This window comes from Pleurodeles waltl, chromosome 11 (assembly GCF_031143425.1).
Source record: "Pleurodeles waltl isolate 20211129_DDA chromosome 11, aPleWal1.hap1.20221129, whole genome shotgun sequence".
Taxonomy (NCBI): Eukaryota; Metazoa; Chordata; class Amphibia; order Caudata; family Salamandridae; genus Pleurodeles; species Pleurodeles waltl.
In genome coordinates, this window is record NC_090450.1 from 10,175,356 (window position 1) to 10,194,671 (window position 19,316).

General features: G+C 47.3%; 1 protein-coding gene across 4 annotated transcripts in view; it reads right to left on the bottom strand.

Moving 5' to 3' along the window:
* TP63 (tumor protein p63) overlaps positions 1–19,316 on the bottom strand; it is a 266,840-nt gene that overhangs the window by 14,218 nt on the left and 233,306 nt on the right. For 3 of the 4 annotated variants that reach the window (XM_069212791.1, XM_069212792.1, XM_069212793.1), the window contains 7 exons: positions 15,981–16,167; positions 14,966–15,081; positions 14,018–14,127; positions 11,665–11,789; positions 10,132–10,217; positions 8,860–8,984; positions 7,962–8,135 (listed from right to left, as the gene is read on the bottom strand). In XM_069212791.1, coding sequence (XP_069068892.1) covers positions 7,962–8,135; positions 8,860–8,984; positions 10,132–10,217; positions 11,665–11,789; positions 14,018–14,127; positions 14,966–15,081; positions 15,981–16,167 — 923 coding nt within the window. Of the gene's footprint in view, positions 1–3,735; positions 4,883–7,961; positions 8,136–8,859; positions 8,985–10,131; positions 10,218–11,664; positions 11,790–14,017; positions 14,128–14,965; positions 15,082–15,980; positions 16,168–19,316 lie in introns of those variants that run through there. The other variant, XM_069212795.1, reaches the window with a different exon arrangement.

The window sequence follows — 19,316 nt, forward strand, 5'->3', positions numbered from 1 at the left end:
CCTTCGTTCAGCACGTACAGTACAGATGTTACTCATGCATGTCACTCCAGCACATCAATGTACAGATGTGTGCCAGTCAACAGAAAACAGTGCCAGCCACACACACAAGAAGGCCCTGCACCATCACCCCACAGCTATTGTTATGTGTTCTTTTTAATGACATTATCCGGCTTAAAGACCATTGTAAGGAACGCCGCTGCCACGTCATACAGCGGCAATTCAACAAATGCCTCAATCCAAGGGCCGATTACCACTCTGCCGGGCGCCAACGCCTGTTTCTACCGGAAACTGGATTATAACTTGGGTGGAAATTCAATTTAACGTGGTGTTTGCCATCCCGATTTGCAAGGGATAACAAGCATTTGCAATGCAATGGGTCTCGCGTTTGTTCGAGTTAGAGCTATTAGCATTGTAAATTCCTAACTGGACTTTCCTTGCCACATAATTTGAAAATGAAAAGTAAAACAGTTGACATAAGCAAGCCAATTAAAAGCACCATGGCCGCCATAAGCGTGAGCACGAAGGAGAGACACAAAAAGAAAAAGAAGTTCACTCGCTGTCAAACATATCGCTAAAGGTGCACTTATCCATGTAACAGAGTCGGTGTCCAAGGCGGTAACAAAACTACCTGAAGGAGGGGCAAACGTAAAGCATTTACCAATGATAACAAAAGATTTTTGAAAGGCAACCCTATGAACAAGAGATTGTGGTGGGCGTGGTGAAAAGCCCAGATAGATTACAACACGTCTGAGCACTTGCATGCTCGACCTAAAAAGGGAATGCCAAAACTGCAATCTGTGTATTACTCCTCTGTCCAAGGTCCACACACACACAACCACCAGAATACCAAATATCATGAAATGCACATTTATACCCAGTCTTTCTACAATAGAAGCCGCCCTTAAAATACTCTATAAATGTAACATCACGTCCATTATTTTTTTTCATTTCTAATTTGTTAAATGTGAGTTTTTACCTACAAATGAAGCTCTTAAAAACAATTTATTTTATTGATAATTTCTTCACTTATATGTAACATTTTGAACAGTAGGTTTATCTTTCCTGGTTTCCAGTTAATTCTCACTATTAAACCGATTCTATTAAAAAAAAATAAAAAAATAAAAATAAAAGAAGCAGATTCTTTCCGCAGTGACCCTAGATCAACAGCTCATTCCAACAACCCCAGGGATGGAACGGTCATTCATTACCATCCTCTCACCAAATCACCAACACCGTAGAGGGCAAGAGGACGCCCTCCACCCTAGTAAAATTCATCCAAAGTGTCAAACTTCCCCCAAAAAACGTGAGAATCGAACTTACACCACACCACACAGAATGTGAAAAGGTGTATACGAAAAATCACCTAAAACTGTACAAGATGCCCTTCACCCCAATTGAATTCACACAGACAGTGGAACACTCCCAAAAACCATGAGCAGAACCTACCCAATACCACCCTACAATGTAAAAAAAAATCTACCCCAAATCATCCCAGTCTGTAGGGCGCTCTCTACTTCTCCAACCGAACAAGGTTCATCCAGTCTGTAGAAGTTTCCTAAAATATCACGTGTAGAATTTACCCAATACCACCCAGAATACGAAAAAGTCAACAACTGGCCCATACTGTGGGAGTTTAGAAGGTGGCCTCCACCTCTCAACCTAATAAAATTGACCCAGATGGTAAAACTCTCCCAACAAAACATATGTAAAACATACGCAATACCACCCAGGATGTGAAAAGGTCTACCCCAAATCGCCCAGATCGTAGGACTACTACAAAGAAGAGTAGAGAATTATCTAGACTGTGCAACTCTTCATGCCTTCAAAATCATCCATGACATAAAACTTACCCTCCAAATCATCCAGACTGTGGAGGTTGCCCCACCACCTAGGTCACGTGGAAGATATTTCAAATGCGCCTACCACACAGTACTTCCATTATGTAAATGAGGCTCCCCTTGAAGCCATGTAAACCCTTCTCCATTTATCCTATGGCACCCATCACTCAAAAACACAAACCCTTGTTGGCCCTGAAGATGTGCAAAAGATGCAATCTTAGGCCACAACATCAAAGTCTCAATTTGGACATGCAACTCCAACAAAGCCCACAGCACCCAGCACCCAGTGGTGAGTGCCTCTGAGACCTCAACGTCGCGCAATCCCGACTCCAGCCTAGGCTTGCTCGTCATGTGCTGGGTGGGCCACCATCACACTTAGTCTTTAGAGGACACGCAGATTCATATGCAGCTATGTATAGTACATGGAGACTCATGCTTTAAAGCCTAGTGGCACCAACACCTAACACTTACACATACAAATAGACGTGTGTGACTTCGGGTGGCAACCACGTCGGTTGCAACTGAAGAATATTTTGCAAAGAACATGCAGACCTAGCTTCCCCCTGACCTTCTGAAGTCCTTCTCCAGAGACTTCTCCCTTTCCCTCTCTTTGGCTTCTCCCTTTAGGGAACGCCTCTGGCAGAGACTTCTAAAGATCAGGTACAAGTAACCGAAGAAACACAAACACCCAGGCCCTAAACAAACGCCCACGCCCTGTACATTATGAGCTTTTTCCATACTGTGGTCTTGCTGTATAGAATGGGTGTTTAATTCGTAAATAGAACCCATTTTGCTCAATCAAAATAAAAAGTAAAGTCAGATAGAAAAATCTAACCCACTCGTAGGCCAGCGGGGCTTTGTCTGGCGATAAGTGTGTGGCAGGAGTGCAGCTATGTTAGGAAAAAAAACTAGTTTTGCTTACAATACACACAGAGTGGACTTTGGGTCTGCCCCTTTCACTGCTTATTTATGAGACATGTAGGTACTCTCCAAATAAAAGTATTACACCTCTCTTGAGAAGTGCAGGAACTCTTCCTCTCAAAACAGAGTGCCGCTACTCAGTACCTGCCAATACCGGCTGATTTAAAGCGATGTCCTCGGACAGATACAGAGAGCAAGAGAGGGAAAAACTCACAAAGGGGAAAGAAGGATGAAGAGAAAGACAAAACACTGTCACAAAGGAAGAAAGGAGGAACCTGCAAGAGGGAGATGGAGGAACAGGGAGTGTCTCGTAGTGGATTAAAAAGGTGCTGAATAAGCAGCTTTTGTATTCTGAGCACGGACACTTAATACCACTGACTGCTGATTCCGGGCAGAGCTTCGGGCACTGACACCGACTGATTTACAAATCAAGCACTGCCCTGCCCCCCTAAAAAAAGGATAATGCCTGACTATTAAACAAAAAAAAAAAAAACAGAAGTATTACAATGCTTAAGAGAGAAGCAGTTTTACAAACCAACGAGAATTGATTTGTTTGAGAGTTTTGGCTATGTTCTCGAATAGACTAATGTCCAGAATCTCCACAGAAACAGGATCAGACCTGACAAGTTTGTAATAAGAATTATTGGACAGGACGTGGTTGGAATGACTGCCACTGGCAGCTGCACGCGATCATAGCTTCCCCTGGACACCGGAGCTGGGACCATGGGAACAATCTTTCGAAAGGTGCATTCTGAGTGGCCAACACTGTATCAATTTCAATCCCACTGCTTCCATTTTAGCCAATCATCTTGAGGGAGCGGTAACACATCTCATAAGCACCTTGTGTTTTGGTCTCCGAACAGTCTTGTAAAATCTTGTATACTGCCAATTATATACTACACGATCATGTACAATTTTCAAAACTATCAAGTAACAAGGACATCAAGGAAAGAAGAATGCATACAAGACGACACAATACAAATAAAAACATTTATTGGCAATTAACAACACACATCCATGTAGGAAAGGAATAATTAAATTATTGTCAATTTCTGCAGAGTATAGCACACAAGTGACAGTTTATATTATTTTAATCATGATTTTTACATCATACAAATGATCTGTTTAGCAAGGAAGCAGAAGAAAATAAGGAAAGGGCCAAAAAAGGGTTTCTCAAAGCAATGTTTGTAAGTGTAAATAAAATGCCAAATATACACTAACTACACTATCTTAGAACAAATGTTTTTGTTAATATCAAACAACTACAATTTAAGGAGCCAAGTATGGAAAAAAAAATCTGTTATGTTTCGTTCTAACTGCTATCTAAGGAGCAAAACTCAATTCCTGGAAGGTCAAAATGATGTAAAAAAAAATTATTAATACATGTTCACCCAAGTGCTTATAGAAATCTGTCCAGCAGGATCCTAGCTTTAAGCCAGCTACATTTGTTCTACTTAAATAGATAGAATGTATTTAAAAGGCCCGAGTGAACCAACTGTAGAAAAATAAGAAATCAGTAACAGGCAATGGCTTTCTTTAAAGCAGAACAATTAAAACATTTCACAAAAAAACAAAGACTGAGACCTGCTCAAGTGTTCCAACACAAGGTTCCTCGGCCAGCAGGATGACAGAAAGGGACATACAGACAATGCCAAAAAAGCTTCTTCTGAACGCCTTTATGGTTGTTGTGAGAGTTCACAAAGCTATGCTACATCGAAATGTCCACACAATGTACTCTCTCAATCATTGAGTCCCTTCAGAACGATTTCTTTAGCTACTGGGCATTCTCTAAGCATGTTGCTGCTGTGCGAGTCCCTCGGAGAGCTGGCGAGGAAGGACGTCATTAGTCCGTGAACCAGCGGCGCAAGTGACGTGGGTGCCAAGAATCAACGCAGGGACCTATTGATCCGACCAACTACTGCACAGTGTCCATCGTCTGACAAAGAGTCAAAAAGTCCTGTGGGTGGATAGGACCTGACAATCCCTCGCTTACAAGAGAAGACTTGCTTATGGGCAGGCTGAGCGGTTTTAGGTATGAGGAATGTTTTAAAAAGGCATCGTTCTGCCTCAGAAGGTCTCTCCTTGGGTCCGTGAGTTCATTCCTGAAGCAGGATGTAAGGAGACTGCAGAGAGGAACCAAAGAGAGAGAAGAGCAGTTGAAGGCATGGGGTATCGAACCACACGGACACTCATGATCACAGCATGTGCTAGAATGAGCACAAGAGGTTAGCATGGCCAAAGAAGGCTAAGCATGAAGCACAACATGCTAGGGAACCTGCTAATCCCCAATGTCCTGAGAGGACAGCGGGGTCAACAAAAGCGGTCTGTAGCATTAGCAAGGAGACGTGCAGTGTTTCTATATTGGCAATAATATATACATTCAACAAGCCCCATACTTTTAGGACTATTAGTCATTAGCAGGAAATACCTGCTTGCTGGTGCAACTAGTAAATAATATGTATCTTTTCAATGCTACACATGCCTTTAATTCCATGGTAACAGGCACCGTTCAAAACACGTGCAGGCACCTCGAAGCACAGGCAGTATGCTGGGTGAGGGGAACAGAGAACGCTCTGGAGTTATCAAACGTGGTACGGCGAAGCATTCATAGGGTGACTCTGATATTAACAAGAACCAAACTAGGATTACATTAAATCAAAAAATTAAAAGGCATCCCTGCGGCCATCTTGTACCCTAGTAGGAAGGTTTCTAAGCTGAACAGAAGCTTAGCGACAGTGAAAGGTGGAGGTATAGCTGCTTTAATGCCAGGTGAAATGCGAACTGCTAAAGCTGTGATCATGAAAATGTCTGCAAAAGTACAGAAAAGCAGGCATGCATATCAGCAGACAGTAAACAGAGGAACAGAGAAGCGAAGAACACTTGTACTAAAAACTACTGCTGTAGAATAACAACTCTATCCCCTTTTCAGCAGCTCAATCCCTCTATCAACAGCATAAGATGAATCACATTCTGGTTTGGCTGGGTGGAGGGGGTATCTTCTCAAAAGGTGGCAGGATAAGAAGAAGGAATTTGCAACGTTTAACACTATGTACTTTCTGGATATTTTTTCAAATAAAAAAGGGTACAATGTCTCCGCTATCTGGAAAGCTCTGCATTAGCTCTCTTGATGAAGCACGATTGGTCTACTGTCGATAGCAGTCTGACTTTCATACAAAATGAATTTAACAAACTTTCGTAGTGCCCTCTGTGCTCTGCCAACACCAATTTATGTTTGCCAAGGAGCAGTATATTTCTTGAATAAGAATAGACTTCCCAATACTTAAAGCTGAACACTAAAAGTTCACCGCTCTCCGGACTCTTGTATGTACACCCAACTGTCTAAAGCACTTGTCAATATTAAATCTCACACCTGTCTGCAAGCCCTAGAAGTGTCAGCATCCACTAAGCACTGCACAAGTTAACCAAGAAGAGAAAAGGACCTTAAAGGCCTTACTCAAAATGTATATAATACTACCACAAAGCCAAAGCAGTTGGACACAGTAAGTATGTTAGAAGGAAGCTTGTACACTGGCTAAAGTAAACAGGACTGGACAGTCAGGGTGTTGGCTGCGGCTCAGTCAGTCTCCTCTCTTTAGCACTGAGGGGCAGATTCTGCTTTTTTGGTGAAAAGTAGCTTCAACATTGGATCCAGTTAGAGAGCTGCTTATAGTGTGCAAAGTAGTGTTCCACCCATCACAAACTCACACATACTCATGTAGGGCCAAGGGCTGCAGTTTCAGAGAGCAATGCGCCTCCATTGCTGAGCAGAACCTCCTCACCGCATACAAGCGCTGGGACAAACCTGAGGGAAATCATTTTATTACAACTGCCCTTTTCACCTCCCACCTTCTGGGAACAGAACAACCTGGTTAACATAATGTCAAACATAAGTGTGTGAATGCACATGTGCTGTGCCAAGAGGTGGGAGTCTCCACTCCAGAAGGCATGATCGTCAGTGAGGACACCTTGTCAAGGACACCCCCTCTACCTTGTTAGCCGAGGGAAGTTTCGTATAAAGCAACAAGCCATGGTTGCTGCATTTTAGGGGACCACCCAAAGACAACACCTAAGTATGGATTCCAACCAACCCCTTGCCTGGCCAGCTGTCGTCTGTGACAGCCAAATTAACAAAAAGCCCTAGTCTCAACTGCCTGTGCTAAGACATTCAGAAACAAAGTTACATGTTTAACCCACACTTCTCTACCCTAGTGACATTAACAAACCAATCTTCAACATACAGGGAAAGAAACATTAAACTACCCGATGAAAAATGCACTGTAACTCGCGCTCACCAGCAAGGACGTGAATATGCACAGGAGTAAGAGTCAGGATGCACTATAAACCAACACATGCACCAAGGGGGTCTGGCTCACAAGAAAGAGGCCATGGTGCGACTGACAACTCGTGTGTAAGGGACAACTTCCTGGCATTTAACAGCCTCTAACCCAAGCCCAACAGTAAATCAAATGCTTCTGCTTGCAGGGCGATTTCCAGACTCATCAATATTGTCGGGTAGTGTGTCTCCTTGCTAACACACATTTAATGTTTAATGGCAAGTAAATTGTGATATGTGGATGAGTGAATCAAACAAACAAGTAACATGGGCAGCCAATGTGGAATCCTACTGTGAATGCAGAACAATCTATTAATTCAAATAAAGACAGCAACAAATATCAAAACAGAGTTACTGTGTCCTAAGCAACTTTATAGCAGCACTTCTACTTAAAGGTGCTATCAATAACTGTTTGAATACCTGAAAGTATCTAAAAGGACTGCCTTCTCAGAGACAAATGTGAATATTGGATTTTTTCCTCAAACTGCTCCAACCGAGCCAGGAACGCATACTGATCCACTAAGAATTAGGGCCCATCCTTGCCGCCATGTCAGGCGGTGGAAGAGCAGAGGTTGTCCAAAAAAACAGAACAAGACCCTGATTTTAAAAAAAAATGTAATCCTTGGACTCCAATAAACACCCTCCTAAGGAACTGGATATAGACTGCAAAACCTCAGCAAGGGTGCCCTTTGCAACGAAACTAGGCTGAGGGGACCTTGGCAAGCTATGAGTGTGATTTTCATTAGTTGTCGAGTGTGGATGAGTAAGGAACTGAATTCATCTTTACAAAGCCACTCGAGGCCACCGTTTGTTCCTGTTGCCCCCTGTTGCAGTAGCATGTTTCACACCCACCAGTACACATGACCTACCGCTCATTAAGGTAGTTTTCTGCTCGCACGTCCTGCTCGATGGGCGACTGCTTGAGTGTGTGCTCCATGTAGGAGTTGTTGCTCTGCGCTCTCTTCTGCCACTGCTGGATGGAGAAGGTGTCGCTGCGGCCTGTGTTCCGGGGCCCAGCCAGGGCACTCTGGAGACTTCTGTCTCTGCCAAGTCAAGGAGAGCTCTTAAGATTTTGGACACATGCATCAGCACAACGGCTGCCCCCCTTTCACTGGCATACTCCAAACAAGAGACGATCACAGAACACAAACTTGTATTTGTGGTGCAGGCATAGGCCTAACCCAGGCGGTGATGATTCGGCGACCACTCCTAGGCTAGGATTCTCTGTGGAGATCCTGATCAGCCTGAGGTTCATTACAGAGCTCTCAAGAGTTGAACTGAGCTCCCATTACCAACCTTGATGAACAGCTCACGTTGACCGAAAGGTTTTTCCCTCGAGGACCTCAAGCTAACTATTCTTCAAGAGGATGCCATTTACACTCCTTATTAATAAGTCAATTTTTCGTTAGGTCAATACTTAAGTAATGGCACCATGCAGATTATAGAACAGTGGGCTTCTATGATCAAGTCTCCTCCTAAATTTGAACTTGTCTGGAAACAATATGCAACCTTCTCTGAACTTCTGCTGATGGTTTAATGCAGGGAATGAAATTCCACTACATGTAGCGCACCATCTGGGCCCATCACAGTGGTAAACCTTCTTCACTTTAAAACCCAGTCAATTTGCAGACCTCTAAGTGGGGGCAACCTATTCTGTCTAAATTTGTCCAAGGGGGAGCCCACCAGAGTAGGGAGCAGTAGAAACAGCTGGCCTCTATCTGTGACTCTTGCCCAAACGCTCTCACGAAGTTTGAGAAGTACGCTTACTGCTTCTGAAGTAAGTGCTGCTGCTGTTGTCGGTACGTGTCGATCGTATGTTGCGGGAGGTACTGCATCAGCTCCAAGGACTCCTTGATCTTCAACAGTACTTCATAGATCTCGCGGCTCTTGACCTGCACAATCAAGACAAAAGGATTTCGCTCATGCACCAATAATTCCAAGAATCAAATGCAGAATTTTAGGGTTAGAGCCAAAGTTGCCATAAAATAGACACTGCACTAAAGATGTACAGCGTACGTCCCCTGCTGCGCACGATGACAGTCTTGACGTAGACTTTGCCATCAACTGTCTTAAAACACAAAAACAGGTGGGCTTCCAACAGACCCCCAAGACTGTGTCCATGAGGCTGTTGACTTTGAATCAAGTAGATAAGATGCCTTTAAGATGTTTTTACGCACTTTGCCACCCTCTGCCCTGCTCACAAACACACTCGCCCATAAGTATCAGTCACAGTTTCCAATGGGCTCCATCGCACCACGTCTCAGAAGCCAAGGCGTTAAAGGACGTTCACGTGTTTTCTTGGCCCGTTTCAGTATAGAGCTAGAACACCAGTGTCAATCCCTGGAACCATGACCAGTGATGTCTCAGGTGTGGCACATGTGGGTGGGATCTACCACACGCCATGGTTCATGTTCCTCATATAACCTGTATTTTTTCTGTCTAGAACTGGCTGAATTACAGCTGAACCCGCCCAGAGCTAAATGGTGTATGCTGGAGAGATGGATCCTTGGACTGGAGCTGCTGCAGGGACCAGACCATTACACTCCACTACCTTCCTCGGTCAGCAGGGGCATGAGAGGGGGGGGGGGGGGGGGGGGAGGGACAATCTGTGGGGAACAAAAGCTTAATCATGGTTAAAAACACAAAACTAAGTTTGGGGCAGTTCTTGCTTCGCGTCAGCTCTTGCTTTGGGTCTACTGCCCGTTTTTTGCCTTCCATCTGAGCCAGTGACAGTATTCTGGGTTCCCAAAGGGCCTGCTTAGTGTCAGATCCTACTTCAGGCGTACTACCCTTTGTCCTAGGCCTGTTATGGTACTCTCGACTGCTTGAGATGAGCATCAGCTGTTACTTCAGGATTACTGCCGACTGTCCAACCACAGGCCTCCCATATGAAAGAGTCTTGACGCTGGATCGGAATCCCACACATCCTGCTTGGGGTCAACACTTACTATAGATCTACCGGCTCTAGCCTCTCCTAGGCCCTCATGGTACTGTCGACCCAGTAGAGCACCAACAAGGCAGCGAGAAGGGACTACTCACCGGTAAGTACAAGACCTCATCATCCGGCGTCCGCCGCTTTTTGATCGACGTCATCTGTACGCCGTGCGTGCTCTGTCGAAAGCCACCTGGAACAGAAAGAACTTCCATCATCAACAACCGTCCTAAACGCTTTGCTTTTATCGTAAATTGTTTTAACTGTTCTAGTTTCCTAAATAACTTAACCTTCATGTTGTGTTACCACCTTTTTTAAATCCAATGTGGACAGGTGCAGTTAAAACTCACCATGAAATACTCAGTAGGAACAACACGTTACAAGCTGGTCCTGAAAAGTAGCACATGCCCACTGGAACCTACTATACTGAAGCCTTCACAGACTCTCATGGGTCAACTGGTACACAACCTCACAGAGACTAGGCACCGTGTGCAACTGAAGGTCTACACACCAAAGGTAACCACCTCCTAATCCCAACACGCATGTGCAGACCTGAAGCAAGCACAGTCCGTAACTCGAGGCCAGTGGTTCCCAACCGTTTGACTTCTGTTGACCACCACACTATAATTACTGGAGCCCCCCCCACAGGTTGGGAACCACTGCTATGGACTATCGGAGCTCACAAGAATAGCTTTGTGAGTTCTGCTCAGTTCTGCTCAGCACAACCCTGTGTGGCATCCTTGGAGTAGGGGATGGAATATCTGGGGTAGCAGAGCCTGGCATGCAGAGAGAGGACGTGGGACCTGTATTGTGAGAGGATGCAGTAGGTGCGCCCAGCATGCCAATAGAGGACGTGGGACCAGTATCTTGCATGCTGTGAGAGGATGAGGTAGGTGCGCCCAGCATGCCAATAGAGGACGTGGGACCAGTATCTTGCATGCTGTGAGAGGATGAGGTAGGTGCGCCTACCATGCCGAGAGAGGACGTGGGACCTGTATCTTGCATGCTGTGAGAGAACATGGTAGCTGCGCCTGGCACGCCGAGAGGCGACGGGGTAGCTGCATCTGGCACACCAAGAGAGGACATGGGTGCTGCATCTGGCACGCCGAGAGAGGACATGGTAGCTGCGCCTGGCACGCCGAGAGAGGACATGGTAGCTGCGCCTGGCACGCCGAGAGAGGAGATGGTAGCTGCGCCTGGCACGCCGAGAGAGGACATGGTAGCGATGCCTGGCACGCTTATAGAGGACATGGTAGCTGCGTCTGGCACGCCGAGAGAGGACATGGTAGCTGCGCCTGGCACGCCGAGAGAGGACATGGTAGCTGCGCCTGGCACGCCGAGAGAGGACATGGTATCTGCGTCTGGCACGCCAAGAGAGGACATGGTAGCTGCCCCTGGCACGCCGAGAGAGGACGGGGTAGCTGTGTCTGGCACACCAAGAGAGGACATGGGCGCTGCGTTTGGCACGCTGAGAGAGGACATGGTAGCGACGCCTGGCAAGCCTATAGAGGACATGGTAGCTGCGTCTGGCACGCCGAGAGAAGACATGGTAGTTGCGCCTGGAACACCGAGAGAGGACATGGTAGCTGCAGGTGGCACGCAGAGGCAGAGTGAGCGCTTTTGCTCTGCTGTGGTCGTACCGTCGCCGTTCTTTGGGTTGTCGGTCACTTGCTGCTTTCGGATACTGTCCTCGTCTGCTTTCCGATCGCGCCCTGGACAGGCACATATTCGGGCTTCAAAGCACCTGCGCCCCAAAACCTGACCACTGTGGGTGGGGAGGGAAGAGAATAAAACAAACTGGTGAGCACAAGGCATGCAAATTAATTTGTTTAAGCAAAAAAATTTAAATAAGCAAAAAAATTAAAATACAAACTAAAGGTGGAGCTGATAAAATGCACTAATATATTTATCGACACTGAATGAACCCTGACAAACCCTTTGCACATACGTGAGTTACAATTTCGGTACAAAGTGTGCCATTACTGAAATGCATCACTCGAGGCTAGGTCTCAAGTGTCCTCTCACTACTGAGCCACTATGTGTGTGTGGGTTTCTGACAATGTCCAATACTTGAAAACGCACAAAAGTTGAAGGGAGGACGTGTGCAATTAGTCTAACCACTGGCACTCAGTCTTGACCATGCTCCAATAGGAACAGTCCAGCCCAAACTGATGGCCTAAAATGCTCCCTAGAGCGACTGCTAGTGTAAGACTTACTGCAAGCATCCTCCCATCACCTGTTGCATGTTTGAAATGATACACTAAGTGGCCAAGAGTATGCCCAGATGTGGTCCCATGCTCACTGACACTGGAATCAAGCTACACCTGAATGAAGTCTCCGAATAAGAGCAAAACCAGTAATGAGTTACTTATGTTCTGGTTCTGAGTACCTGGCTTGGCAGTTCAGCCTAGACTGTTCCTGGTGGAGCAGGGTGAAGCCTGATTTGCATATTGCTAGGTCTAGTCTGAGGTGGCCTGGTGGGCAAAAGAACAATGGGCTATAATGCTACCCAGAACACTTGTCAGTGGTGAGACATTACAAGCCTCCTCCTTTCAGCTTTTGTGTGTCTGACTGTCCAGTACTGAGACATGTTCTGTACTTTGTGTTAGCGAGATATAACACACGAGCCACACAGAGACATGAGCTTCGTGTTATTGCCGTTTCTCACAATATGCATTACAGTGACGTTCTTTGAGTTGCTGCCATTTCTCAGTACACAGCACTGTATTGACACATGCTTGTGCTACGGCCACTTCGTACTACTGAACAACGTACTAATGCCTACTCCTCGACTCTTAATGGTTCCCATAAGACCTCTACCCAAAGGGACTCGCTGGCTCAGTCTCTACTGGGCAGCAGAGCTTTGGGGAGAGTGCCTATGCAGTCTCTTCCTCTCACGTCACTCACTCTGCTCAGATATGTGCTCAAAGTGCAAGACTTGTCTGCTGGGCCAGCCCTGACACACACAGAAGAACCTGCCGCCAGGCCTATCCCTGGCCTCTGCTTCACTAGCCAGGCTGGACCCAAACCCAGAGGATGAGGGGGGACTGACCAGAACTAGTTTAGGAGGTAGACAACGGATTGCTCCACATCCACAGGCTGGCACCGTGCAAATAATGTCATCCCCAGAACCTCACAAGGTCACTTCTAGACCTGTGGAAGAACACAAGAGGACTGAACCTGCTGACGAGAGAAGAGGCTTGAAGACTCCACCTGCACTCCCGCTAGTTCCCAAGACAAAGAAATGGAATCCAAGGGTCATAAGGTTGCTTTATGTTTGGGCTACAAGGGTCCAACAAGCTCCAAGAGGCCCTTTTCCAGTCACTGACAGCTGGTCAGGACTGGACCCTGGCTCCTCCTGCCGTGCCTGTAAGCTCCTCCGCCGAGGTCACGGGGCTTTAGATGCATACTCCTTTGAAGGATTGTGACATAAAGGACTAAAGTCAGAAGGTAAAATCTTTGACCAGGACAAACCTTGTGTATCTGGCTATTCTCTCTCACAGTCAGTGTCAGATTGTGTCCAGGTCCTGTTCTGCCACAACCACTGACTATTATTGGCACCTTGTGCTTCTTGGCACCATTGTTACTTAAATATTTAAAAGTTCATAACTCCTGTTCCTCTTATTGCACTTCTGTCAATCTGGTGTCATTTTATAAATTACACACTATTTTACCAATTCATTTTAGTAATTTAGTTTTACATTTTGTCTTTATTGTTGTTTATTAGTGCATAAATATTTTACATATTTTCTAAGTTAAGCCCGACTGCTCTGTGCCACGGCTATCAGGGTCTTGGGTACAGGTCTAGTCTGTGCCTTTAAAGGTTCATCCGACAAGGATGTCATTACTATTTCTGGTGGGAAGTCACTCGCCTCAACCAATAACCGAGTCTCTCACAGTGCGCTAGTTGTGCCGGTAACCAGTGAGAGGGCAGCTATGTCTTTTGCCTGACATGACTTACAGAAACCAGCAGCCCCCTCGTCAGACACTTACTCTCGTGTTTCCAGGGTGACGATGATGAGGATAGGCCGGCGGTTCATGCCACCCACACAGCTGCTGTTGCACATAAAATTGTACAGTATCGTAGTAAACTCCGTGCCAACCTGCACATGGGGAAGAAAGAAAAGATTGTTTTCTCTGTAGACTTATGATGGAACACTGTTTTTTTTTAATTAAGTGGGTTTACAGAGAAAGAACCAGACACGGTAAGGTATATTTCATGCATGCAAGGAAAAACATACGGTATCTACATGTGATCACGTGTACCGCAGGTACAGTACAATCTGAATTGTGCTCCAGTAAGTTCCATGTGCACAAAACATACACTGCAGGAGATATATCTATCTATCTCAGGTCAGCCATATGGAACACACCACACAATGGCCAAGGAAGTCCAATATATATTCATGAAAAGCCACTGATATAGAAATCTGGCGATATGTTGCCACTGGTCAGTGCAGTGTCAACATTTAGTCCTATGTCAATGGCTGTCCCTTTTTGTTCCGAACATCTGGTCACCCTAACACAACTGGTCTTTACGTACCAGTTTCTGCTGAACTTGGCCAACAACAATTTTTTTTTTTTAATTTAAATATCTCACTCATCTTCTGACTCCCCAAGCAATGCACCCTCAAACACCGCCCCCTCTCCTGTGGCCCTGGCGCAAACCGCTGCAGCACCGTGTGGTGCAGCCGTGGCTGCGGGACGAGGGCGACCCTTCCAGGCGAAGCCCCATTACTTACCTACAGGGTGCCACTGCCCTCCTGCTGGTTAAATCTCGGCTTCTGCCCCCTCAGTGTTCACTCCAGAAGGGAGTCATTCACAGACACACACACACAGGCACGTGGTCCCTGCTCCGTCCCATCAATGTCCTAACTTTACGCAGCTTATGTGCGCACACCTGATGGTACATGCTTGAGCTGTTTGCAGACTAGGGCTCACCTGTGGGGGTTCATAGGGCACCAGCACGCTCTGCCTTCCGGTGATGGGGTCCTCCACGTACTGCGCATGGCTGTTGCCTTCCACGCGGATGAGGTGGCTCGGGGGAGCAATCTGCCCTGGAGGAGGAGACAGAAGCCAGCCCTAAATAAACACGAAGGGACACATGGCCCACCCGAGACAGTCCCAGCAGCAGGCAGACAGTGACCTCAGGCTCCGACCCCAGAGGGGCCGTGCGTCATGATCCACCCGGGGGCTCGCACAAGGAAAGGCCCTCAGTGAGCCAAAGGCCAGTGACCGAACGCATCCCTGGGGATCCTGCAAGCCGCCGGGCGTGCCCCCTACACACAAAACCACTGATGAAAAATACCTGGTTCTCCAAGGAGAACTTATAAACTTAGCAGTGAATTTTAAGACTAAACTGTGCAGGTTTTCAGGGACACACGTCTACACTGCGCCTAGCACAAAAGGACACGGGCTGGGAGTCTTAAAGACGACTCGAGGCTCCGTAAGCGTTTAGTTAAAAACAAGCTCGCATGTTGGAGATCCCACTTATACAGGTTAAAATTAAACGTGAAATCCCATAATGCGTGCTGGTCATGACAGTGTTATAATGAAACTTGCAAATCCCATAATGCATGCTGGTGATGACAATAATTAAAAGTAAACTTTAAATCCCATAATGCACACAGGTGATGACTAAATCGCCAGGAGCTACTCAGAGTCACAGATACATTTTTAATTTGATTTTCCCAAGCTGGTCAAGGCCACAATGCATAACCCCAGCCTTAGGTGATCTGGCCATCACCCCCCCCGCACATGACACTGGCTGCAGCCTGAGTTGCCCCCCGCCCTGAGTGGACTCCAAGCAGACGCCCCCACCCGGACTGGCCGCCCTGCTGTAGTCATGCCACCAGGATCAGCATGGGTTCCCCTTTCAAACTTAGTGTGTGGGGGTGTCGGCACCGCAGCTGCCAAGGGGCATCCCCTTGGGCCCCAGAGCCCGCCCTGCCCATACCTTCGTTGAACTCTCGGCTGAGCTCGTGGTTGGGGCAGCGCTTGACCACCTCGGTGACGTGCTCGGCCTTCTTGTAGACTGGCATGGCGCGGATCACGGCCCCCTGCGGAGGGGGGGTCATCACCTTGATCTGGATGGGGCAGGTCTTGGCGATCTGGCAATACAGCTTCTTCAGCTCCGTGGAGTACTGGGGAGACGGAGGGAAAACCCGGGAGTTAGACAGCTGTGCTCCAACCTCGGATCCGTGTAGCGCCTGCTTGTGGTTCGGGGACACTCGCACCTTGGCGCTACAGTCAGTACTTTCAATGAAGCTCTGGGGCTCTGCACAGTAAGAACCCCAGTCCCAGAACCCCACGTCCTCACAATAACAGCAGATCCAATCGAGAGTTCACAAGTGTTACATGAACACAAGGCACTAGACCCCCCGGTTCCTTTTGTCTACAGTGGAACCCCACTTTATCATTACTGAAGCCAGGGGACCCCCCAATGAATCATTATTGGAATCCGGGGAGCCCCCACCGGGCCATTACTGGAACCCGGGGATCCCCGTCTAAACATTGTCGATGATTTGAACAGTAAAACAACACCCACACAAAACCAGAAACAAGCATCCATCAAACACACTCACAGATGATAACACATCTTAATTTGCAAATAAAAAACAAAAAACATTTTAATAGGGAGTTTGGAGCTTTTTTAAACTCAAACGACGCCACACATCGCCCATAGTATATTCCGTTTGATGCACCCGCGCTGCTCCCACAAATCTATCTGAGGACACGGATTTAATGTGCAGCCTCCACTTTCAAATTCCTTCACAGTTACAGTACGTTTTAAAATGTTCAATTGTACATTTAGCCACTTTATTTATATGCACTTTATTAATCTGTTAATAATAGTTACTTTTGTAAGCAGTCGGGGACCCCCCACGATGAGGCTCCGCAGACCGCCAGGTGTCCCCGGCCCACAGGTTGGGAACCACTGCACTAGGCCATCGCTGAAGCGCTTCTGCGGGAACCGACAAAGACTTGTGGCTCAGACCTTCTCAGGACGCGCGGCCAGAATATGGACCTACCAATGCCCCATCACTTCAAAGGGTACCTTCCGATCAGAGCTGAAAGGCCCCCGCTTCACAGATACTGCTCCTCCCCAGCCTAGACCTCTCTGGGTTAGTCTCCCACTGAGCTGTGTGCGGACATCTGCCCCAGGACCTCCCTTTCAGCGGACTCCATCCCGTACGCGGGAGATCTCAAGATCCTGATGGGCCAACTTGATAAGACTGATACGTACCATACTATTCCCCAATGCTCTTGTATCCACGTCTTCAGATAAAATATTTTTAGGTTGAGTGTGTAAGTGCTTTGACCTATTGTAAGTATTGTGGGATTCTAACCACACCCACTGCACGCCCATCATTATCACTTGTTCATGGGTGTGCCTTTCAAAAATCCTTTATCATCATTGGTAAAGGCTTTCCGTTTGTCCCTCCTTGAGGCAGTTTTCTTACCACCTTGCAGACTGCCCCTGTTACATGGATAATTACACGATTGTCAATATGTTTGACTGCGAACAAACTTATTTTTCTGTCTCTCCTTCTCGCTCATGCTCATGGCGACCGTGGGGCTTTGAATCGTCTCGCTTATGTCAACTAATGTTTTACTTTTCATTTAACAATTTAAGTGGCAAGAAAAGTCCAGTTAGGAATTTACAATGCTGATAACTAACTCAAGCAAACGCGAAACCCGTTGCATTGCAAATGCTTGTTTGAATTTGTAGTGATCAAACTTGTAAATCGGCATCTTATGCAAGGATCCATTTCTACTGTAAAGCTCTCTAACACTTTTGGTTAATGTCTGCGCTATGTAAAAGTGCATACATAATCAAGGAGTCCTGCACACGAGGGGTGTAACACAGGCCCCTGCAGCTCCGATGGGAAGTGGGGAGGAGGGGGCGAGGGTTCTCCTGTGCCACAGACGGAGAGGGTCCTCCTGTGCCACAGACGGAGAGGGCCCTCCCTTGCCACAGAAGGCGAGGGCTCCAGTGCCACAAGAGGTGCGGGCACATGTGTCACTTTTCCAGGTCCTATCTTTCAGACTCTCCTGCCCACAGAAGGCATTCCAAAGTGGGTGGGTGCCCGGGGAAGGCCTTCTGGTGCATAACTCAGCATGCCTGAATGCTCTACTGTGAAAACGATAGGACCGGCATCTTGACGCGAAACCACAGAAAGTGGGCACCGGTGTAAGCGTTATATGCAATGTGGACTGCTGGGAAGAGAACAGGTCACCCATGCTGTGAGCCCCGAAGGAGGGCTTCGTGAACGCAGGGGACTGAAGCCCGAGTACAAACTTGTGGTAAAGGCTTGGCCACGGCGGCTGCTGGTACGAGCACACTGGCACAAGCGGTGGTGGCAGCCGGCTGGCACTAAGAGGATTAGCAAGCGATATCTGGGCACATTTGGGGTTCCACACCTGCGTACTGCTTAGAGGATGGCACGCACGAGAGGCACCTTCACAATGCACATTAGTAAAACACACTGTGTGTGCACAAACACTCAAACGTGACACGGCTGGGAGGATTTATCTTAAAGTTTGAACAGAGAAGCTGCAGCGGCGATGCAGTGTGGAGTTTGAAACTCTGCTAAAGTGCTGTGAATGGAGCATTGTGCACGGAGAATGTGTGCCTGCGGGGCAGGGATTAAACACAAAGCTTGGCAGTGGCCTGCGGCACCAGGAAATGTCGCCAAATATAATACCTAAGTGTGCACAAGCAGCCCACAAGTTAACCAGAGAAAACTTCCATTTCAAAACAGAGTTGTCTCAGCTGCTCCCACAGGTGAACGTCCTTCCGCTGTCCTGGCTTTCTAAGGGCGCCAGGACCGGAGTCAGGCAGTGTCCAGACTGGGCTCACGAGGAGCATACAGAGGGGGTCACCAGGCATGTGGGCACTAAACGCCACTAAGGATTTGTAGTTACAACTGGAGCTCAAAGGGTGGACACAAGATGGAGGCCAACTCCAAGCAGGGCAGCTGCCAACACAAGGTGGGAGACCACTCTGTGCCCATCAGCTTGGGCACGGGGGAGGGAGTGTGATCCCACTAGGCAAGTTCTCCACACCCGTACTTCCATTCCTCCAGAGCAACCATAGATGCAACAGAGGGAAGCCTTTCAGAGGTGTCTCTGGGGTGGAAATCTCCTATGGAGGCCCTCCCGCAGCTAGGGCTCAATGTCGTGCCGCGGTCTATAGTCATTCCCCCTAGGTTACTATCCTCCTTGAGGGATGGTTTTTACATGCAGCTGTTTAAGACTCCGAAAAGTGATTTGCAATCAAATGACGGTG